Source organism: Scomber scombrus, chromosome 13 (genome assembly GCF_963691925.1).
Source record: "Scomber scombrus chromosome 13, fScoSco1.1, whole genome shotgun sequence".
Classification (NCBI taxonomy): Eukaryota; Metazoa; Chordata; class Actinopteri; order Scombriformes; family Scombridae; genus Scomber; species Scomber scombrus.
In genome coordinates, this window is record NC_084982.1 from 30,584,289 (window position 1) to 30,609,288 (window position 25,000).

At 42.0% G+C, this 25,000-nt stretch overlaps 1 protein-coding gene across 2 annotated transcripts in view; it reads left to right on the top strand.

Annotated features, from left to right (window-relative positions):
• Positions 1-25,000, top strand: part of gtdc1 (glycosyltransferase-like domain containing 1) — a 40,356-nt gene that overhangs the window by 7,005 nt on the left and 8,351 nt on the right. Inside the window, exons 2-6 of one of the 2 annotated variants that reach the window (XM_062431873.1) lie at positions 4,041-4,231; positions 4,588-4,755; positions 7,833-8,006; positions 15,995-16,066; positions 16,421-16,498. In XM_062431873.1, the coding sequence (XP_062287857.1) occupies positions 4,041-4,231; positions 4,588-4,755; positions 7,833-8,006; positions 15,995-16,066; positions 16,421-16,498 (683 nt within the window). Of the gene's footprint in view, positions 1-3,960; positions 4,232-4,587; positions 4,756-7,832; positions 8,007-15,994; positions 16,067-16,420; positions 16,499-25,000 lie in introns of those variants that run through there. The other variant, XM_062431872.1, reaches the window with a different exon arrangement.

Genomic DNA, 25,000 nt, shown 5'->3' on the forward strand with positions numbered 1-25,000 from the left:
CATATTTTCAAATCGCCGTGGCAACCGTAGAACCTCTGCTGCCCTTAGCAACCTGTTGCTGGGCAGAAACTGAGCTACTTTTCTGTGATTGGCTAATTCCTGTCTGTCTGTTTTGTCAGTTAACCGAGCTAGTTCTCAGCAATAGCATCCATGTTTAGGGTAGAGGTGGTGACTTTGATTGACAGGTGACACTCGGTAGGGGGCGGGGCTTCAGCGAACTCGGCGGGAACGCCCACAGAGACAGAGGCTGATTTTTACACAACTTTGACGCCTAATTTCACATATTTGACGATTTCTTTAATCATTCAAATTTGGCAGGGTGGTTAACAATACACTTTTCTGTGGTATGTCAAACTCAGAACACATATTTATTCTTACTTTACAGGGACTTTAATTAGTTTAAATAAATATTATTTATGCTTAAATATGATTAACATTTACTTAATATTTTCAGGTATGTTAAGTTGAGAATAAAGTACATTACACCTGATACTGACTAGTAAGATGTACTTAATACTTGAAACCAGAATATGATCAGGGTGACTTTTGAACACTGGAAATAAATCATGTACTCATTCCGGCAGCAGTCCCGTGGCACTCAACATTACCCTGGAATGTTTTAGTAGTACTGTAATAATACTGTAATAATACTGTAATAATACTGCAGTACTATTACAGTAATACGACTGATATAGTACTGTAATACTACAGTAATATTACTGTAATAGTACAGTAATACTACTGCAGTAGTAATACTTGGTGGATGTATAGTAATAAAGTGAGAGGTTTAAATTAAATGTTGGAGCTGTTATTATCAATATGATTATGAAACAGTGAAGTTTCATTCATGACTTCCTGTTTCTGACTTTAGGACTTTATCTTTGAACACATCGACAAAACTAAGAAAAGAATAAAGTCAGAATATGAGTTTCTGTTTCACTGACCTCACATCAGTCAGGTTCCTCCTTTTCATTATGATAATGAATAAAGCTACCTTTATATATTTATATATCACTGAGGTTGGAGGTCAGAAAAATTAATTAATCAAGAAAATAATTAACAGACGACTCAATAATGTAAATAATCGTTAATTCATTTATTTTCTTTTGTGTCGCTGCAACTTCAGTTTTATTGTTTATTATCAGTTTGTGCAGTTAAAAGAAGTAAAGTAGATTCTTTTTTAAATTCTACATTATTATATTATATAATATTATATTATATTATATATTATTATATTATATATTATATATTTCAGGGCTGGAACGGTTCACAGAATCATATCACCATTTTCGGTTCGGTTTATGTTTTTATTTTCTTTATTTCTCATTTCATCATCAGATGTCTTCATCAAGGCAAGAGCTCAATAAACATCAATTTAAAAAATCCTGAAAGCCAAATTCAGAGGTTATATCTATAAACAAAATAATGATTGTTCTTTAATATTTGAACTACTGGTTGAATGATGATGACTCATCACAAAGATCAATAAACATATTTAACCAGTTAATAAATGTTTGAATCAAATTATTAAAAAGACTAATGTTCATATTTCAGCTGTGAAACAAAGAAAGTTCAACTAGTTCATTACTGATGAACATATAAAATACTGTTTCATTGTGTTTCTATAGCAACTAAACTAACTGTCTGCTGATCAATAACAGACTTCCTGATGTCTGAGAAGAGGAAATAAAGAAGATCTCATTAAGACTTTTTAAAGTGAAAGAATAAAGTAGTAGTATTCCTGCAGCAGAACAGAGAGGAGGAATAAAGTAGTAGTATTCCTGCAGTAGAACAGAGAGGAGGAATAAAGTAGTAGTATTCCTGCAGTAGAGAGGAGGAATAAAGTAGTAGTATTCCTGCAGTAGAGAGGAGGAATAAAGTAGTAGTATTCCTGCATTAAACAGAGAGGAGGAATAAAGTAGTAGTATTCCTGCAGTAGAACAGAGAGGAAGAATAAAGTAGTAGTATTCCTGCAGTAGAACAGAGAGGAGGAATAAAGTAGTAGTATTCCTGCAGTAGAGCAGAGAGGAGGAATAAAGTAGTAGTATTCCTGCAGTAGAACAGAGAGGAGGAATAAAGTAGTAGTATTCCTGCAGTAGAGAGGAGGAATAAAGTAGTAGTATTCCTGCAGTAGAACAGAGAGGAGGAATAAAGTAGTAGTATTCCTGCAGTAGAACAGAGAGGAGGAATAAAGTAGTAGTATTCCTGCAGTAGAACAGAGAGGAGGAATAAAGTAGTAGTATTCCTGCAGTAGAACAGAGAGGAGGAATAAAGTAGTAGTATTCCTGCAGTAGAACAGAGAGGAGGAATAAAGTAGTAGTATTCCTGCAGTAGAACAGAGAGGAGGAATAAAGTAGTAGTATTCCTGCAGTAGAGAGGAGGAATAAAGTAGTAGTATTCCTGCAGTAGAGAGGAGGAATAAAGTAGTAGTATTCCTGCAGTAGAGAGGAGGAATAAAGTAGTAGTATTCCTGCAGTAGAGAGGAGGAATAAAGTAGTAGTATTCCTGCAGTAGAGAGGAGGAATAAAGTAGTAGTATTCCTGCAGTAGAACAGAGAGGAGGAATAAAGTAGTAGTATTCCTGCAGTAGAGAGGAGGAATAAAGTAGTAGTATTCCTGCAGTAGAGAGGAGGAATAAAGTAGTAGTATTCCTGCAGTAGAACAGAGAGGAGGAATAAAGTAGTAGTATTCCTGCAGTAGAGAGGAGGAATAAAGTAGTAGTATTCCTGTAGTAGAGAGGAGGAATAAAGTAGTAGTATTCCTGCAGCAGAACAGAGAGGAGGAATAAAGTAGTAGTATTCCTGCAGCAGAACAGAGAGGAGGAATAAAGTAGTAGTATTCCTGCAGCAGAGAGGAGGAATAAAGTAGTAGTATTCCTGCATAGAACAGAGAGGAGGAATAAAGTAGTAGTATTCCTGCAGCAGAACAGAGAGGAGGAATAAAGTAGTAGTATTCCTGCAGTAGAACAGAGAGGAGGAATAAAGTAGTAGTATTCCTGCAGCAGAGAGGAGGAATAAAGTAGTAGTATTCCTGTATTGAACAGAGAGGAGGAATAAAGTAGTAGTATTCCTGCAGCAGAGAGGAGGAATAAAGTAGTAGTATTCCTGCAGCAGAACAGAGAGGAGGAATAAAGTAGTAGTATTCCTGCAGCAGAGAGGAGGAATAAAGTAGTAGTATTCCTGCAGCAGAACAGAGAGGAGGAATAAAGTAGTAGTATTCCTGCAGTAGAACAGAGAGGAGGAATAAAGTAGTAGTATTCCTGCAGCAGAGAGGAGGAATAAAGTAGTAGTATTCCTGCATTGAACAGAGAGGAGGAATAAAGTAGTAGTATTCCTGCAGTAGAACAGAGAGGAGGAATAAAGTAGTAGTATTCCTGCAGTAGAACAGAGAGGAGGAATAAAGTAGTAGTATTCCTGCAGTAGAACAGAGAGGAGGAATAAAGTAGTAGTATTCCTGCATTGAACAGAGAGGAGGAATAAAGTAGTAGTATTCCTGCAGCAGAACAGAGAGGAGGAATAAAGTATTAGTATTCCTGCATTGAACAGAGAGGAGGAATAAAGTAGTAGTATTCCTGCAGCAGAACAGAGAGGAGGAATAAAGTAGTAGTATTCCTGCAGTAGAACAGAGAGGAGGAATAAAGTAGTAGTATTCCTGCAGTAGAACAGAGAGGAGGAATAAAGTAGTAGTATTCCTGCAGCAGAACAGAGAGGAGGAATAAAGTAGTAGTATTCCTGCAGCAGAACAGACTCTGAGAGCAGAGGCTAACGTTAGCTTCTCCTCTCCTCAGAGACGGTGGAAAGTTGTCACTTCATTCAGTAATTTAACAATATAATCCGCACAAAAGAAGATAATATCTCGTTTGAAAATACATTGATCTATATTAAAAATTCAATATATCGCTCAGCCCTAAAACAACGTAACGTTTGTAGAGTTACAGAGACTGAGGGGTCTGTATAATTAATGGGAAACACTGATTCAATCATTGTATCAGTTTATTTATATCTGTAATCGATCAGATCAATAACGATGAGTCTCTCTCAGGAAGGCGGAGCTCCCAGCGTCCTGCTGGTCGAGGCGTTTTACGGCGGCTCTCACAAACAGCTGATCGACCTGCTGCAGTCTCACCTGATTGGCTGCTCGGCCGTCACGCTGCCCGCCAAGAAATGGCACTGGAGGGCGAGAACAGCGGCGCTGACCTTAAGCCAGACCATCCCTACCTGCCCCTCCTACAGGTGAGACCATCCCTACCTGCCCCTACCTGCCCCTAATACAGGTGAGACCATCCCTACCTGCCCCTACCTGCCTCTCATACAGGTGAGACCCTCCCTACCTGCCCCACCTACAGGTTGGACCATCCCTACCTGCCCCTACCTGCCCCTCCTACAGGTGAGACCCTCCCTACCTGCCCCTCCTACAGGTTGGACCATCCCTACCTGCCCCTACCTGCCCCTCCTACAGGTGAGACCCTCCTTACCTGCCCCTCCTACAGGTTGGACCATCCCTACCTGCCCCTACCTGCCCCTCATACAGGTGAGACCCTCCCTACCTGCCCCTACCTGCCCCTCCTAACTCTCCTCTCTTGTTTCAGGGTGTTGTTCTGCAGCTCTGTTCTGAATCTGTGTGAACTCGCTGCTCTGAGACCAGATCTGACTCGTCTGAAGAAGGTTTTGTATTTCCACGAGAACCAGTTGGTTTACCCGACCCGCAAAGACCAGGAGCGGGACTTCCAGTACGGATACAACCAGGTGCTCTCATGGTGAGTACAAGTACTGCAGTATTTACTGTCTAGTATTATATGCAGTACTGTAGTATTATATGCAGTACTGTAGTATTATATGCAGTACCCGAGGCATTCCCAGGCCAGCCGAGAGACATAGTCTCTCCAGCGTGTCCTGGGTCTCCTACCGGTGGGACGGGCCCTGAACACCTCACCCAGGAGGCGTCCGGGAGGCATCCTAACGAGATGCCCGAGCGACCTCATCTGGCTCTTCTCAACGCGGAGGATTAGCAGGTCTGCTCCGAGCTCCTCCCGGACGACCGAGCTCCTCACCCTACCTCTAAGGGAGAGCCCAGCCACCCTACAGAGGAAGCTCATTTCGGCCGCTTGTACCCGCGATCTCGTTCTTTCGGTCACTACCCAAAGCTCATGACCGTAGGTGAGGGTAGGAACGAAGATCGACTGGTAAATTGAGAGCTTCGCCTTTCGGCTCAGCTCCCTCTTCACCACGACGGATCTGTGCAGAGTCCGCATTACTTCAGATGCCGCACTGATTCGCCTGTCGATCTCCCGCTCCATCCTTCCCTCACTCGTGAACAAGATCCCAAGGTACTTGAACTCCTCCACTTGGGGCAGGATCTCATCCCCGACCCGGAGAGTGCACTCCACCCTTTTTTTCCGGCTGAGGACCATGGACTCGGATTTGGAGGTGCTGATTCTCATCCTGGCCGCTTCACACTAGGCAGCTAACCGAGCCAGTGAGAGTTGGAAATCGCGGTCTGATGAAGCCAACAGGACCACATCATCTGCAAAAAGCAGTGACCCAATCCTGAGGTCACCAAACCGGACCCCCTCAACGCCCTGGCTGCGCCTAGAAATCGGTGACAAACGGCAGCCCTGGCAGAGTCCAACCCCGGCCGGAAAACGAGTCCGACTTACTACCGGCTATGCGGACCAAGCTTTGACACCAGTCGTACAGGGAACGGACGCCCTGTATCAGGGGGTCCGATACCCAGTACTCCTGGAGAACCCCCAACAGGACTCCCTGAGGGACACGGTCGAATGCCTTTTCCAAGTCCACCAAGCACATGTGGACTGGTTGGGCAAACTCCCATGCACCCTCAAGGATCCTGCAGAGGGTGTAGAGCTGGTCCACAGTTCCACGACCCGGGCAAAAACCACATTGCTCATCCTGAATCTGAGGTTCGACTATCCGACGGACCCTCATCTCCAGTACCCCCGAATAGACCTTATCAGGGAGGCTGAGGAGTGTGATCCCCCTACAGTTGGAACACACCCTCCGGTCCCCCTTCTTATAAAGAGGGACCACCACCCCAGTCTGCCAGTCCAGAGGCACTGCCCCCGATGTCCACGCGATGTTGCAGAATCGTGTCAACCATGACAGCCCCATAACATCCAGGGGGGCCGAGGAGCTTTTTGACCACCTTGGCGACCTCAGCCCCAGAGATAGGAAAGCCCACACCTGGGTCCCAAGGCCCTGCTCCCTTACCTGAAGGCTTGTCGGTGGGATTGAGGAGGTCTTCGAAGTATTCCTTCCACCGATCCACAACGTCCCGAGTCGAGGTCAGCAGCGCACCGTCCCCACCATATACAGTGTTGACGGTGCACTGCTTCCCCCTCCTGAGACGCCGGATGCTGGTCCAGAACCTCTTCGAAGCCATCCGGAAGTCGTTCTCCATGGCCTCACCGAACTCCTCCCATGTCCAGGTTTTTGCCTCAGCGACCGCCGCAGCCGCCCCCCGCTTGGCCTGCCTGCTGCCTCCGGAGTGCCACAGGCCAAAAAGGCCCTATAGGACTCCTTCTTCAGCTTGACGGCATCCCTCACCCCCGGTGTCCACCAGCGGGTTTGGGTATTGCTGCCACGACTGGCACCGACCACCTTGCGGCCACAAGACCGGTCGGCCGCCTTGACAATTGAGGCACGGAACATGGCCCACTCGGACTCAATGTCCCTCGCCTCCCCTGGTACATGGCCAAAGTTCTCCCGGAGGTGGGAGTTGAAGCTCTCTCTGATGGGAGACTCTGCCAGACGTTCCCAGCAGACCATCACAATGTGTTTGGGTCTGCCAGGTCTGACAGGCACGCTTTGTCTGCAGTACTGTAGTATTATATGCAGTACTGTGTAGTATTATATGCAGTAGTGTGTAGTATTATATGCAGTACTGTAGTATTATATGCAGTACTGTAGTATTATATGCAGTACTGTGTAGTATTATATGCAGTACTGTGTAGTATTATATGCAGTAGTGTAGTATTATATGCAGTAGTGTAGTATTATATGCAGTAGTGTAGTATTATATGCAGTAATGAAACCTGAGTGCAGATTAATGACGTGGTTGACTCTGCTCAGTTCTCACCGTTTGTCTTAATGAGCGTGTCAGGGAGCACGTGATTGGTTAATTAGCTGCTGTCAGGGAGCACGTGATTGGCTAATTAGCTGCTGTGGGTCTAATTGAAGTGTTGTCATTAATCAGTAACGAGCGTCTCAGGACAGAAACCTGATTGTTGTTGATCTGCAGGGCAGCATGTCGATAAGTCAGAGCTGCTCCATCTGCTGTAATGTCATTACTGCACCGCACACAGCGCCGTCGTTAGGAGACGCCTGATTGGACCACAGCCAGACGCCTGATTGGACCACAGCCAGACGCCTGATTGGACCACAGCCAGACTGTTTCACTCATTTCCATTAAAGAGCAGCTAGTGATCAACGGTGCTGCTGCAGATCAAACTGAGCCTTTTATATCAAAGTCAGTTCAAACATCACGAGGCTGCAGTTAAAAACAGCAGCGGCCATTAAAACACACAACTCACTTTAATTCAATTATAAAGCATCAAATCACAACAGCAGTTATATCAGGACACAGTTTCCTTCATGCTTCCTTCATGCTTCCTTCATGTTTCCTTCATACTTCCTTCATGCTTCCTTCATGTTTCCTTCATGCTTCCTTCATGCTTCCTTCATGTTTCCTTCATGCTTCCTTCATGTGTCCTTCATACTTCCTTCATGCTTCCTTCATGCTTCCTTCATGTTTCCTTCATGCTTCCTTCATGTTTCCTACATGCTTCCTTCATGTGTCCTCCTCTCCTTCCTACAGCCTGGTAGCAGATGTGGTCGTCTTCAACTCAGCCTTCAACATGAACTCCTTCCTGTCCTCCATCTCCTCCTTCATGAAGAAGATCCCAGACCACCGGCCGAGAGACCTGGACCAGCTGATCCGGCCCAAGTGTGTGGTCCTGTACTACCCGGTCCAGTTCCCCGATGTCAGCAGGTCAGTGTGATCATCCTTCTCTTCCTTCTCTTCAGGGATCAAAGTGTGATTAAAGACGGGACAGGATTTAATCTGCTGGGTTCAGTCAATCTGTGAGTGTCAGATTAGAGGACGAGGATCACTGTCTGTCCTCGTGTTTGTTTGGACACTGCTTCATTAACAGAGGGGCAGTTTAAATCATCTGAACACCCCCCCCCCCCCCCCCCCCCCAGCCAACATCTACCACAGGATCAGACTCTGAACATCAGTGATGTCAGGAACATACTGGATACACAGTTAGGTTTTGTTATTTTACCTGTTTACTAAAACATATTCAGCTCACAGCTATATAATGAATCTGGTTTAAAGTGAAGACTCAGCTTTAATTGGAGGGTATTCACATACAGCTCTTTAATATGTACCACCCTGTTTTTAAAAGGACCATAAATAATTAGACAATTGACTCAAAAGCTGTTTCATGGACAGATTATTGCATCATCAATTAAACAGGTAAAAGGTCTGGAGCTGATTCCAGGTGTGTTGTTTGCATGTTGAAGCTGTTCCTGTGAAGCAGGTGGAACCAGGTCCTTAGGCTGCTACAGCAGAAATAAATCAGCAGAGATCTCATGAACATGAGGAGTGTCTAAATCAACAGTCTGGTACATTCTGAGGGAAGAAATGCTCTGAAGAACTCAGTAGCATAAAAAGGCCACAGGGATCCACAGAATAAAGCAGCGGTGGATGATCACAGGATCCTTTCACAACATCCAGCTAAGAGAAGAACTCTCTGCAGGAGGCTGACATGTCATCATCAGGTCTATAAAGAGAAGAGCTCACGAGAGCAAACACAGACGGTTCACCTCAAGCTGCAAAACATTCATAAACATCAAGAATAGAAAGATCAGATTAGACTTTACTAAAAGCAGCTCATCTCTCTGGACCGATGTAACTGTGATCAACCGGAACCAGAACGGCTCCTGATCCAAAGCATCAAACATCATGTGTAACCATGGTGACGGCAGTGTGATGGTTGATGCTTCTAATAGATCTCTAGTGTTCATGATGATGAGACAGAGTCAAAGCTTCACAGATGCACAACGACCTGAAACACAGTGTGAAGGCAACGCAGTGGACGAGTCAATCAGCTGATCTCAACATAACCCTCAAACATTTCACTGCAGATTAAAGTTAAAGCAGAGACACAAACAGAGAAGGAAACACAGTGTTTGGTTCATGCTTCAGACTTCAGGCAGGATTCTCTACAAGCTTTAAAATGAACTTTTTATTTATGATTATTTATTTTGTCCAGTTACACTGAGACCCTGAAATAAGCAGACTGTGTATAAAATGTTTGCAGTTCTATTTTAAATATTTTTCAACCATATTTTTGTCCAACTTTTTGAATTAAAGCTCAATCACATCTTAAATCCATTGTGATGTACGGAGCCAACATATGGAAACTGTGTCACTGTGCAGATACATTATGGACCTGATTAGAGATTATAGGTCTCCATGAACAGTGAGTCAGCTGTTAGACGCTGCTCAGTAAATATCAAACATGTTGGTTCTCAGGCTGATTGAAGTGTATTTATGGAGGTTTATTACTGCTGATTAATCACACATGATCAAGTCACACTGAGTGTAAACAGTGTTTTGTGAGATTTGACTTTAAAGCGCAGGATGGGAGGCAGATGTTTGCTCCTCTGATCTTCATCAGCTGAACATCAGCAGGTCTGAAAAGTCTTGGTTTAGTTTAGAGCAGATTTACACGTCTTACATTTAATTCATGAACATCTGAAGTGTTCTTCTAGCCACTAATGTTAGTGACTAAATGCTTTATTCAACTTTAAGCAAAACTTGGCTGGAAAATCCCCAATTCTGTTCCAGCTCTCTGAGCTTAAATGAATAATTATATATTAATCCATTGATAGATGGAGATCCTGCTGCCATTAAAGGTGATTAGTTCTGTTATTGGGAACGGTTGTTATGTACTGACAGGAAGTACTGACAGAGGTTAATAAATACATTTATTTCATATTGTACTAATAATGTTTTCCTCATGACTTTGACTGTGAAGCAGGTATTAAACACAGTTTAATGCCTCTGAACTGTCAGTTAAAGGAAAGGAAAAAGGAAAAAACATACAAAACCCCCCCCCCAATCATTTACATGCTGTCTTTGTCTTTATAATTGATGATAATAAATATATTTACATGTTATTACATCAGTCTGGTTTCTGTTCAGCTTTAAATGAACAGCAGCTGTCTGAACACATCAAACACTGACAGGGATTACTGGGTAGACTGGGAGCCCACCATCACAGTGCTGGTGCAGGTCTGAACCATGTGTGTGTGTGTGTGTGTGTGTGTGTGTGTGTGTGTGTGTGTGTGTGTGTGTGTGTGTGTGTGTGTGTGTGTGTGTGTGTGTGTGTGTGTGTGTGTGTGTGTGAGGAGATGAAAGCAGTCACATGTTACAGCTCCGTATTAAACACACTGACTTTATGTTAAAGTTGTGTTCAAAGACCCTCGGACTGATTTCCACTGATCGTCTGAATCAGGACTTCCTGTTTCTGTTCACACACAAAGATCCGAGCCTAAAGCAGGTGAGACTGTTCTCTGCTCTCATTGGTCGGATGTGTCTGAAGACTTTCATTTGTTTAGAGCTGAAAATATTTTAATAATCAGTGAATTATTTTGAGTCATTTTTTGGACACTGATCAATAACGATGAATCGATATCTGCAGCCGTTGATGAACTCTGAGGAAGCTCGCTGCAGATCACAGAGTGATGAAACCACAGAAAGGTTGAAGCTGCGTTCAGGAACATGTTGCACAATGCAGAGTTCATTAATTCAGCAGCTGAACTTTTTAAATTCAGAATATCCTGAAAACAAAAGGAAGGTGAAACTGAGCTGCGTTCAGGAACAACCAGGAAGTTTGAGTATTCTGTCTGTCGCTGTTTGAGTCTCTAAAAGTTAAAATACTGTTTGATGCTAAAAATGATTTGATTTCAGAACATTTTAAACTGAATCTGTCGCTTCTCGTTTGCATCTTTCAGAGAAATGAAGACTTCATGTTTTTCATGTTGTTGACCAGCTGCATGATGTTGTAATGGTTTCACCTCATGAGTTAGATACTCAGATGTCTGATAGTACGGATCGTAGGTAACGAGTCATTACTGCATGTTGATGCTGGGAGGACGGTGAGCTGCTGACCAGAGTCTGTAATGATTAATGAACACTGTATTGCTGCCATAGTGTTTATAATGTTAATGAAGCTCCACACTGGTTCAGTAACGCTGAGTCGCTCCAACCAGGACTGAACTGTTGTTTTAGTGTTGCATCACACAGTGAAACAGCGACCAATCAGAGAGCTGTTTGTCATGAAGGGTCACATGTTCAATATCCTGCTGATCAGCTCTCAGTCTGTCTTCATCATCATCTTCATCATCATGTCGATAATTCGTCCTCAGTGAGTTGTGGGGTGTTTTGGAGGCTGATGTTTTTGATCCAAAGCGAACTCTCAGAGTGTCAGTAAGCGATTATCTGACCGACTCTCCTCCGCAGCCAGAGTCCTTTACTGGTTTCCAGTTCAACCACAGAACCAGTTTACACTCCTGCTGGACTCCTGTTGGACTCCTGCTGGTTCTGGTTGAGCCGGGTCTCTTTGGGTTTCCATCTATCAATCGGCCTTTGAGAGCCTGACTGTAGTGAGTCAGCAGAATCTGCAGCAGTTATTGTCTGTCTGCTGCTGTGAAGAGGAATCTCATCAGGGTCACGTGACCAGCAGGTGCCGGATTCTTTGTGCAGCTGTCGGCTCGTCAGGTGCTGAACTGATTCACATACCAGATTATGTAATGATGGACCCGGTGCAGGTCTACTGTTTGAGGGTCTGTGCTGGACTCAGGTCTCTGTGGGTCTCTGGGAGGATTACAGTTTGATTAGTGAGTGAATCAAAGTGTCGGCTGATGAAGCAGGAAGCTCCTCTACTAATCACAGCCAGATGAAAACAGCTGCTCACCACCTTCCTGTAATCCTCCACTGGGGGGGCAGAGGGGGGGGGGGGCTCCACCACAATGAGCTCCATATGTCTGTTTGGTCCCGTTTCCGCTGCAGGAACTTCGGGGTCATGTTACGGGCCTCCAGGAACTTTTACTGAACGAGTCCCTGCCTCGTTGGGGCTCGAGGTTTACTCTGAGCTGAGTGGTTAATACTCAAAGCTCCAAAATAAGGTTTTAAAACCAGCAGAAGAAGAACAGTAGTAGCAGCGTCGTCCATGAACCCAAAACCAGCTCAGCTCCTCGTTGTCGTTTCTTTGTTTGCTTTCGGCGCATCGCCGCGGTAACGTCGCGGTCAGAGTCCGGTCGGTCCTATCAGGTCCTACTCTGCTGGAGACACAACAGCTGAGCAGCCTGAACATGGTCCACTCTGACTCCATCAACCTCCCAGAGGATGCAGGAGAAGTTCCTCCGGAGGAGTTGAAGGTCTGGTGGACGGGGGCCAGACGTTCCAAGTTCACACCATAGACTGTATATAAGAAATGGACGTAACATCCGTGACGTCACCCATTGGTTTGTGGACTGCTGCTCGGAGGCCAATAGTATCGGATCTGAGCAGCGCCATCTTGAACATTTCAGGTGCATGCTGGGAAAAATAAAAACATGGATTCTACTTATATGGGCATCAGGAGGAGCATGAGGCGCCCTCCTGAACCTGTGAACCAATCAACCTGTCAATCACCACGTAGCCACGCCCTAATGCATACCCTGCTTTATCGTCACATCAGGGACAATCAGGGAGGCCAAAATGTCCCAAATGAACATCATACTGCATTGAAGAAGGCTTTAAACTAGCGATTGAGACCATAAACACATTTTGAAAACGTTTACTGAGGTTAGAAATCAAGTGAGAAGTTGGTGAATTCTCCATTGACTTGTATAGAGACGGAAGTCCTTTTGACACCAAAACGGTCGCCCCCTGGTGGCCTTTTGATAGAATGCAGTTTTCAGTTACTTCCTGGTTCGCCTCATTTCAGAGGACCAGAACTCCCCGCCTGGTTCAGCCCCACTACTGGTTTAGGTTTCCCAGGTCTGTCCGGCAGCTCGCCCACCTGATCCACCTCACCAGAGTGTCTTTGACATACGGCCGCAGGTCTGATGGCACCACTACAAAGTGGATCATGGACCTTTAAGGTGTTCTGGTAGCAGGTCCACTTCTGACCCTCCTGATGCTGGATCATGGTGTTTGTTATGATCCATGGCTAGCACACAAGTCCAATAACACCACTCAGGTTCTGATGGGGCCGGTCCTCCCACCATCAGCATGGAGGGACAGCGGCTCTGTGTTGTTCCTTCCGGGTGAAGTTCTAACCTCCGAGTCTAATGTGGATCCTAAAGCTGCGTTAAAGGCTCTGATCCAGAAACACTGATCCATCAACGAGAAACAGAACCGGGTCACTTTTTCTATGTATCTTATATTTTATGTCTGTGTGTTTTTAAACTGGACCCTGAGACAGACAATAATAATATTACTGATAATAAGGAGAGTGTGTGTGTGTGTGTGTGTGTGTGTGTGTGTGTGTGTGTGTGTGTGTGTGTTTACACTCTGTGATTATTGCCAATAAAGTAAATGAGATGAAAAGATGTCTGACCTTCATCTTTAATCAGACTCTCAGAGGTGAAGTCATCACACAGATTACTGTTGATTTAGAAATAAGATAATTGCCCCCCCTCCCCCCCATTGCCCCCCCTCCCCCTTATTGCCCCCCCCCCCCCCCCAGTCTGTGGATGCAGCCATGTTTTTATTGCCTCCAGTCAAACATCTAATTTTTATAATGGATTATTGAATAAAGTTTTTCTCAGAGGCCTCGGAGGCAGCGTCATCACTCACTGGACCACAACCTGTCTCACTGCTCATAGAGGACCCGTCTCACTGCTCATAGATGACCTGTCTCACTGCTCATACATGACCCGTCTCACTGCTCATAGATGACCTGTCTCACTGCTCATACATGACCTGTCTCACTGCTCATAGAGGACCTGTCTCACTGCTCATACATGACCTGTCTCACTGCTCATAGATGGCCTGTCTCACTGCTCATAGAGGACCTGTCTCACTGCTCATAGAGGACCCGTCTCACTGCTCATACATGACCTGTCTCACTGCTCATAGAGGACCCGTCTCACTGCTCATAGAGGACCCGTCTCACTGCTCATAGAGGACCTGTCTCACTGCTCATAGAGGACCCGTCTCACTGCTCATACATGACCTGTCTCACTGCTCATAGATGACCCGTCTCACTGCTCATAGATGGCCTGTCTCACTGCTCATAGAGGACCCGTCTCACTGCTCATAGAGGACCTGTCTCACTGCTCATAGAGGACCCGTCTCACTGCTCATACATGACCTGTCTCACTGCTCATAGATGACCCGTCTCACTGCTCATAGATGGCCTGTCTCACTGCTCATACATGACCTGTCTCACTGCTCATAGAGGACCTGTCTCACTGCTCATAGAGTACCTGTCTCACTGCTCATACATGACCTGTCTCACTGCTCATACATGACCTGTCTCACTGCTCATAGAGGACCTGTCTCACTGCTCATACATGACCTGTCTCACTGCTCATACATGACCTGTCTCACTGCTCATAGAGGACCTGTCTCACTGCTCATACATGACCTGTCTCACTGCTCATAGAGGACCTGTCTCACTGCTCATACATGACCTGTCTCACTGCTCATACATGACCCGTTTCACTGCTCATAGAGGACCTGTCTCACTGCTCATACATGGCCCGTCTCACTGCTCATAGAGGACCTGTCTCACTGCTCATAGATGACCCGTCTCACTGCTCATAGAGGACCCGTCTCACTGCTCAAAGATGGCCCGTCTCACTGCTCATAGAGGACCTGTCTCACTGCTCATACATGACCTGTCTCACTGCTCATACATGACCTGTCTCACTGCTCATAGAAGACCTGTCTCACTGCTCATACATGACCTGTCTCACTGCTCATACATGACCTGTCTCACTGCTCATAGAGGACCTGTCTCACTGCTCATAGATGACCCGTCTCACTGCTCATAGATGACCCGTCTCACTGCTCATAGATGACCCGTCTCACTGCTCATAGATGACCCGTCTCACTGCTCATAGAGGACCCGTCTCACTGCTCATAGAGGACCCGTCTCACTGCTCATAGATGGCCTGTCTCACTGCTCATAGAGGACCCGTCTCACTGTTCATAGATGACCCGTCTCACTGCTCATAGATGACCCGTCTCACTGCTCATAGAGGACCCGTCTCACTGCTCATAGATGACCCGTCTCACTGCTCATAGATGACCCGTCTCACTGCTCATAGATGACCCGTCTCACTGCTCATAGATGACCCGTCTCACTGCTCATAGAGGACCCGTCTCACTGCTCATAGATGACCCGTCTCACTGCTCATAGAGGACCCGTCTCACTGCTCATAGAGGACCCGTCTCACTGCTCTGTCTATAGATGACCTGTTTTATTATCAGACTGATTGTATGTTTCATTGAGCTCAGTTTGTATAAATATAATAATAAATATAAACTAATGAAGTGTAGTATATATAAAGTAGTGTCTGTATACAGCTCAGCAGTCGCCTGCTGCCTTAAAGCTGCGTCCTCGGAGCGTCTCTGTGATGTGATAGCAGCAGATATATATATAAATATATATATAATGGACTGATTCTGCCTCAGGTGGACTCTAATTAACTTAATGAGAAGACTGGATGAGTTTATTGTACCTGACAGTCTCTGAGCAGGGCAGAGAAACCCAACATAGGAAGTTAAAGCTGTGCAGGAATAAAGACCATTACAACATCTTTAATGTTTTAATCCAACACTTTTTATCTCAGTTTGTTAAACTTGAATCTTTGTGTTTCTGCTGCTCTGTCGGCAGCTGTGAGGCATTCAGGAGCGTGGGAGCTTTCTGCGTTAACACGTCTCTCTGACTGATTATTATATTTCTTTTTCAGTCTGCTGCCGAAACACAAACTCCTGCGACAGGCTGCAGAGCCGTCTCATGTTGATGACATCATCAGTCCACGGTAAGACCAACAACACTACTTCCATCCAGGTAGAAAGGTGTTGTTATGTTAGTCCAGAGTTATGCATCAGACAGTGAGCTCAGTATAAAGAGTGAAGAGAAGACTTTCACTCATTATTGAACTCAGAGTTCATTAAACTAATATTTATTAGATAAATCACTTCGATGTGACTCCAGGCAGAAGAGCAGTGGATAAATATTATTATTATTGTTATTGATATAAAGAGGTTTATAATTATGTCACTATAATTGTTTCTTAGCATCAGATTTGTGTCCCATAAAGAGATTACGTAGTTTTCATGTAATTATAAGAAAACAACATAATCAGACATCAGTTGTGTTTGTGACCCTTCAGACCTGAAGCGTCTCCATCGGATCCGTCCAGCTGTGACTCTGCAGAGAAACCGCTGCACATCGTCTGGCCTCACCGCTGGTACGTTACCTTCTTATATCCGTGTGTTTCTGCTGAGACGTTTAATCTCTGAGAGAAGGAACAACGTCCGTTACATTAGATAATAAATAATAAAACGGTTCGTTTAAGACAAAAACTCAAATGTAATAAAAACAGAAAAACATCATCTTTTGACATTAAATGTAATTTAAAGAAGAATTTATTTTACTGTATAAAACAATATTATAGATTGTTCACTTATCAGTAAAAATCACAGTTTGAGGAAAATAGTCTTAATATTTTGAGAAGTTGTCACTTTATAAAACTTTACTTCACAAACATATGAAATTAATCTTTAATATACGAGAAAATATATTGTATTATAAAAATGAACTTTTATAAAAATATTTATATATATATATTTACACATGTAGCTTTTATAGTTTACCTTTGATAAGATATAAAGTTGCAATTTACAACAAAAAATAATATGATGGAAAAACGTGTGTGTTGAATTTAAGGCGCATTTATGAAAAATACTAATAAAAGATATAAAGTCGTATTTTACAACAAATACAAACCTGTCGTTGATGAATAAGAATAAAATAAACTCTGCAGATAGTCGATGTTGAACGTGTGAAGCGGATTTCTGTGGTTTTAAAATCACGGGAAAGAAAAAACATGTTTTTAAATGAGATTATTGGACATGAAGACGCAGCCGTCAGTGTTTCTGATGTTTTTCACCTTCTCTGATATCAGTAACAAAAGCAGCCGTCATGTAATCTGCTCTAAACTGAGCAAAAACACGGCGGGATTATTGCTGCGGTTTATTCTGCTTTAAATGAGGATTTAATCTCTGATTGAAGCGTCTCCTCCATCTCCTGCTGATGTTGCTGTAATCTGTGTGTGGCCTGGATCCTCAGATTACAGCTCCGTCTTATTGCAGGCACGCTGCTTTCCGGGGGGGGGGGGGGGGGGGGTGGAGCTGTTTACAGGTGAAGATGCTGCAGTATAAAGGGGGGGGGGGGCAGCTGTTTGCAGGTGAAGATGCTGCAGTATAAAGGGGGGGGGGGCAGCTGTTTGCAGGTGAAGATGCTGCAGTATAAAGGGGGGGGGGGCAGCTGTTTGCAGGTGAAGATGCTGCAGTATAAAGGGGGGGGGGGGGGGCAGCTGTTTGCAGGTGAAGATGCTGCAGTATAAAGGGGGGGGGGGGTTTAGCATTAGCAGCTTTTACCTCCAGAGGATTCATCTTTCCTGCTTCTCTGACACAAAGATAAACAGCAAACACTATCGAACATTTTCATTATTCACTGATTGAATGTTTATAAAGTCATAAGGCTCCCGATGACGTCATCAAACGTCTTGTGACTGTACAGATTATAAACTTTATTAACAAAGTGCTTTAGACAAAAATAACAATTCATGTCTGACACAGAAATGCTTAAAATCATAATTCTGTAAATTAGAAAAACTAAATATCAAGTTTCTCAGTTTGAGTTTCAGTCATTTTCAAATCAGTTCAAAACATTCAGAGCTTCAGTTTTCTTTCAATGAATATTTAAGAAGCTTCATCCATTCATCCATCTATCATCCATCTATCATCCATCTATCATCCATCTATCATCCATCCATCTATCATCCATCATCCATCTATCATCCATCTATCATCCATCTATCATCCATCTATCATCCATCTATCATCTATCATCCATCTATCATCCATCTATCATCCATCCATCATCCATCATCCATCTATCATCCATCTATCATCTATCTATCATCCATCTATCATCTATCATCCATCTATCATCTATCTATCATCCATCTATCATCCATCCATCATCCATCTATCATCCATCTATCATCCATCTATCATCCATCTATCATCCATCTATCATCCATCTATCATCCATCTATCATCCATCATCCATCATCCATCATCCATCTATCATCCATCTATCATCCATCTATCATCTATCATCCATCTATCATCCATCTATCATCCATCTATCATCCATCTATCATCCATCTATCATCCATCTATCATCTATCTATCATCCATCTATCATCTATCATCCATCTATCATCTATCTATCATCCATCCATCATCCATCTATCATCCATCTATCATCCATCTATCATCCATCTATCATCCATCTATCATCCATCTATCATCCATCCATCATCCATCTATCATCCATCTATCATCTATCTATCATCCATCTATCATCCATCCATCATCCATCTATCATCCATCTATCATCCATCTATCATCCATCTATCATCCATCTATCATCCATCTATCATCCATCCATCTATCATCCATCCATCATCCATCTATCATCCATCCATCATCCATCTATCATCCATCTATCATCCATCTATCATCCATCTATCATCCATCTATCATCCATCTATCATCCATCCATCTATCATCCATCCATCATCCATCATCCATCTATCATCCATCCATCATCCATCTATCATCCATCTATCATCCATCCATCTATCATCCATCTATCATCTATCATCCATCTATCATCCATCCATCATCCATCTATCATCCATCTATCATCCATCCATCTATCATCCATCTATCATCTATCATCCATCTATCATCCATCTATCATCCATCTATCATCCATCCATCTATCATCCATCTATCATCCATCCATCTATCATCCATCTATCATCTATCATCCATCTATCATCCATCCATCATCCATCTATCATCCATCTATCATCCATCTATCATCCATCTATCATCCATCCATCATCCATCTATCATCCATCCATCTATCATCCATCTATCATCTATCATCCATCTATCATCCATCTATCATCCATCCATCTATCATCCATCTATCATCTATCATCCATCTATCATCCATCTATCATCCATCTATCATCCATCTATCTATCATCCATCTATCATCCATCCATCTATCATCCATCTATCATCCATCCATTCATCATCCATCTATCATTCATCTATCATCCATCTATCATCCATCTATCATCCATCTTTCATCCATCTATCATCCATCTATCATCCATCTATCATCCATCTTTCATCCATCTATCATCCATCTTTCATCCATCTATCATCCATCTATCATTCATCTATCATCCATCTATCATCCATCTATCATCCATCTATCATCCATCTATCATCCATCTATCATCCATCTATCATCCATCTATCATCCATCAATCATCCATCCATCTATCATCCATCTATCATCTATCTATCATCCATCCATCATCCATCCATCTATCTATCATCCATCCATCTATCATCCATCAATCATCCATCCATCTATCATCTATCATCCATCCATCTATCATCCATCCATCTATCTATCATCCATCTATCATCCATCTATCATCCATCCATCTATCATCCATCATCCATCTATCATCTATCTATCATCCATCTATCATCCATCTATCATCTATCTATCATCCATCCATCTATCTATCATCCATCTATCATCCATCTATCATCTATCTATCATCCATCTATCATCTATCTATCATCCATCCATCTATCATCCATCTATCATCCATCTATCATCATCTATCATCTATCATCTATCATCTATCATCTATCATCTATCTATCATCCATCCATCTATCATCCATCTATCATCCATCTATCATCTATCTATCATCCATCTATCTATCATCCATCTTTCATCCATCTATCATCCATCTTTCATCCATCTATCATCTATCTATCATCCATCTATCATCCATCTATCATCTATCTATCATCCATCTATCATCTATCATCCATCTATCATCCATCTATCATCCATCTATCATCCATCCATCTATCATCCATCCATCTATCATCTATCTATCATCCATCTATCTATCATCCATCTATCATCCATCTATCATCCATCTATCATCCATCAATCATCCATCAATCATCCATCTATCATCCATCTATCATCCATCTATCATCCATCTATCGTCCATCTATCATCCATCTATCATCTATCATCCATCTATCATCTATCATCCATCTATCATCCATCTATCATCCATCCATCATCCATCTATCATCTATCATCCATCTATCATCCATCTATCATCCATCTATCATCCATCTATCATCCATCTATCATCCATCTATCATCCATCCATCTATCATCCATCTATCATCCATCTATCATCCATCTATCCATCATCCATCTATCATCCATCTATCATCCATCTATCAATCATCTATCATTCTATCATCCATCCATCATCCATCTATCATCCATCTATCATCCATCTATCATCCATCTATCAATCATCTATCATTCTATCATCCATCTATCATCCATCTATCATCCATCCATCCATCATCCATCTATCAATCATCTATCATTCTATCATCCATCTATCATCCATCTATCATCCATCTATCATCCATCCATCCATCATCCATCTATCATCCATCTATCATCCATCTATCATCCATCTATCATCTATCATCCATCTATCATCCATCTATCATCCATCTATCATCCATCTATCATCCATCATCCATCTATCATCCATCTATCATCCATCTATCATCCATCTATCATCCATCTATCATCTATCATCCATCTATCATCCATCTATCATCCATCCATCTATCATCCATCTATCATCCATCTATCTATCATCCATCTATCATCCATCCATCTATCATCCATCTATCATCTATCTATCATCCATCTATCATCCATCTATCATCCATCAATCATCTATCATCCATCCATCTATCATCCATCTATCATCCATCTATCATCCATCTATCATCCATCTATCATCTATCTATCATCCATCTATCATCCATCTATCATCCATCTATCATCTATCATCCATCTATCATCCATCTATCATCCATCTATCATCCATCTATCATCCATCTATCATCCATCTATCATCCATCCATCTATCATCCATCTATCATCCATCTATCATCCATCTATCATCCATCTATCATCCATCTATCATCCATCTATCATCCATCTATCATCCATCTATCCATCATCCATCTATCATCCATCTATCATCCATCTATCAATCATCTATCATTCTATCATCCATCCATCATCCATCTATCATCCATCTATCATCCATCTATCATCCATCTATCAATCATCTATCATTCTATCATCCATCTATCATCCATCTATCATCCATCCATCCATCATCCATCTATCAATCATCTATCATTCTATCATCCATCTATCATCCATCTATCATCCATCTATCATCCATCCATCCATCATCCATCTATCATCCATCTATCATCCATCTATCATCCATCTATCATCTATCATCCATCTATCATCCATCTATCATCCATCTATCATCCATCTATCATCCATCATCCATCTATCATCCATCTATCATCCATCTATCATCCATCTATCATCCATCTATCATCTATCATCCATCTATCATCCATCTATCATCTATCATCCATCCATCTATCATCCATCTATCATCCATCTATCTATCATCCATCTATCATCCATCCATCTATCATCCATCTATCATCCATCTATCATCCATCTATCATCTATCTATCATCCATCTATCATCCATCTATCATCCATCAATCATCTATCATCCATCCATCTATCATCCATCTATCATCCATCTATCATCCATCTATCATCCATCTATCATCCATCTATCATCCATCATCCATCTATCATCCATCTATCATCCATCTATCATCTATCATCCATCTATCATCCATCCATCATCCATCTATCATCCATCTATCATCCATCTATCATCCATCCATCTATCATCCATCTATCATCCATCTATCATCCATCTATCATCCATCTATCATCCATCATCCATCTATCATCCATCTATCATCCATCTATCATCTATCATCCATCTATCATCCATCCATCATCCATCTATCATCCATCTATCATCTATCATCCATCTACCCCCCCCCCCCCCCCCCCCCCCCCCCAATAAGGTGATGATTCTTGGAGATATTTCAGAAGCTGAATCAGAGAATTTGAAGCTTATGGTTGTTCAGCAGCTAAAAGTCTTCAGTGTTTCGGGGGAGGAACTAATCAGCAGTCACTGTTAATGTTTCAGACATGCTGCTGGTTCCTTATAATAAAACTTCCTTTGTCTGCTCGACAAACTAAACATCCATGACGGTAACCATAGCAACAGCATGAGAAGACGCGCTCCAGTCAGCGCTCGGTTCAGTTTGTCATTTGCTAAACGATAGTTTAAAATAAATAAATATAAACGGGCTCCGGTCCTGGAGGCCGGACATGGTTCCCGTACCTGTGCTCAGGTGTTAACGTGCAGCTCTCAGATCGTTTTATAACGTTTATAAACTTCCGTATGTTTGACTGTTTTCTTTGTGCTGATCTCTGTAAATACAGACTGAATATTAAAACTCCTCTTGGGTTCAACATGAAGCAGAATATTTAATCAGTCGTCTGTAAATGAGACCAACTCCATTTCTTTTGGCTTGTGATGCATATTAATGAGCTCTGCACTGAGCATGCTCAGATGCTTTCATCTGAGGTCAGTGAGGATGAAGATGATGAAGAGGAAGAGGGGGGGGGGGGGTCCGGTTGTGTTTTAAAGACAAACAAAATAAACTGAATTTATTTTTGTTTTTGTGTTTTTATTGTAGAGCAGCAAGTCCAGCTCCTAACAGTAATACACACGTACACAATATCATTAAATTACATTTACAGCATAAATCCAGTCAGCTGCATGTGTTTATATATAGATATATGATATATAGATATATGATATATGATATATAAATATATGATATATAGATATATAGATATATGATATATAAATATATGATATATAGATATATAGATATATGATATATAGATATATGATATATAGATATATGATATATGATATATAGATATATGATATATGATATATGTAACTGTAGTTATCACCAGAGATCAGATATGTTGGTCAGTAATCGACTCAGACACTAAAATATAAAACATCACAAAGAGACTGTTTTCAGGAACGATGATTTTATTATTTTATTTAAATGATGAACAGAATAAAAGCGTGTCAGACAGAAGTTCAAATATAAACAAGTTAAACAGCAGCAGATAGAAGCTGAAATATAAAGCAGATAAAGTGTATTAGTGAGCAGTAATGATGAAGTTAATTAGCAGTGTTCGTCAGTCATTGTCCTCTCTGTATCAGCACTGAGGGAACAGACACATTCAGAATTATCTTCATCCGCAGGGAGACGCCCGGCTGCTGCTGCAAATGACAGGAAATAATCTGCTCACTAATACCTCACCTTAGGAAATCACCGAGGTGCTTCTGCTGTGACCTTCACACTGTCATTTATACATGCTTTAATACACAGTAACTGAGCTTTAATACACAGAAACTGAGCTTTAATGCACAGTAACTGAGCTTTAATATACATAAACTGAGCTTTAATACACAGTAACTGAGCTTTAATACACAGAAACTGAGCTTTAATACACAGTAACTGAGCTTTAATGCACAGAAACTGAGCTTTAATGCACAGAAACTGAGCTTTAATATACATAAACTGAGCTTTAATACACAGTAACTGAGCTTTAATATACATAAACTGAGCTTTGAGCTTTAATACACAAAAACTGAGCTTTAATGCACAGAAACTGAGCTTTAATGCACAGTAACTGAGCTTTAATACACAGTAACTGAGCTTTAATACACAGTAACTGAGCTTTAATACACAGTAACTGAGCTTTAATGCACAGTAACTGAGCTTTAATACACAGTAACTGAGCTTTAATACACAGTAACTGAGCTTTAATGCACAGAAACTGAGCTTTAATACACAGTAACTGAGCTTTAATGCACAGAAACTGAGCTTTAATACACAGTAACTGAGCTTTAATGCACAGTAACTGAGCTTTAATACACAGTAACTGAGCTTTAATGCACAGAAACTGAGCTTTAATACACAGTAACTGAGCTTTAATGCACAGAAACTGAGCTTTAATGCACAGTAACTGAGCTTTAATACACAGTAACTGAGCTTTAATATACATAAACTGAGCTTTAATATACAGTAATTGAGCTTTAATATACAGTAATTGAGCTTTAATATACATAAACTGAGCTTTAATATACATAAACTGAGCCTTCATACCAACAACACATTAATATCAGTGCGTCGACTAATCGGAGGGTTTAACCGACGACTGACTGAATATTGCACTAACTTGTGTTAATTTAAATGATAATCAGCCTTCATTTCTTTACACAAACACATTAATTAAAAGAATAAATCTTACAGGTTTACAGACTCCTAAAAATATTATTTTCTCCCGTCATAAACACCGCTGACCCTAACCCAGATGTTGACGTACTAGTTTGGTGATTAGCATCAGGTCCGTCTCCCTTAGCAACCGTCACAGCAGCAGCAGCTTTTTGTCCATGTGAAGCCACCGTAGCTCAACTCTGCTCCACATAATTCACACCTGACAACATTATCCTTTACTTTCTGGAAGCTTTTAAACCATG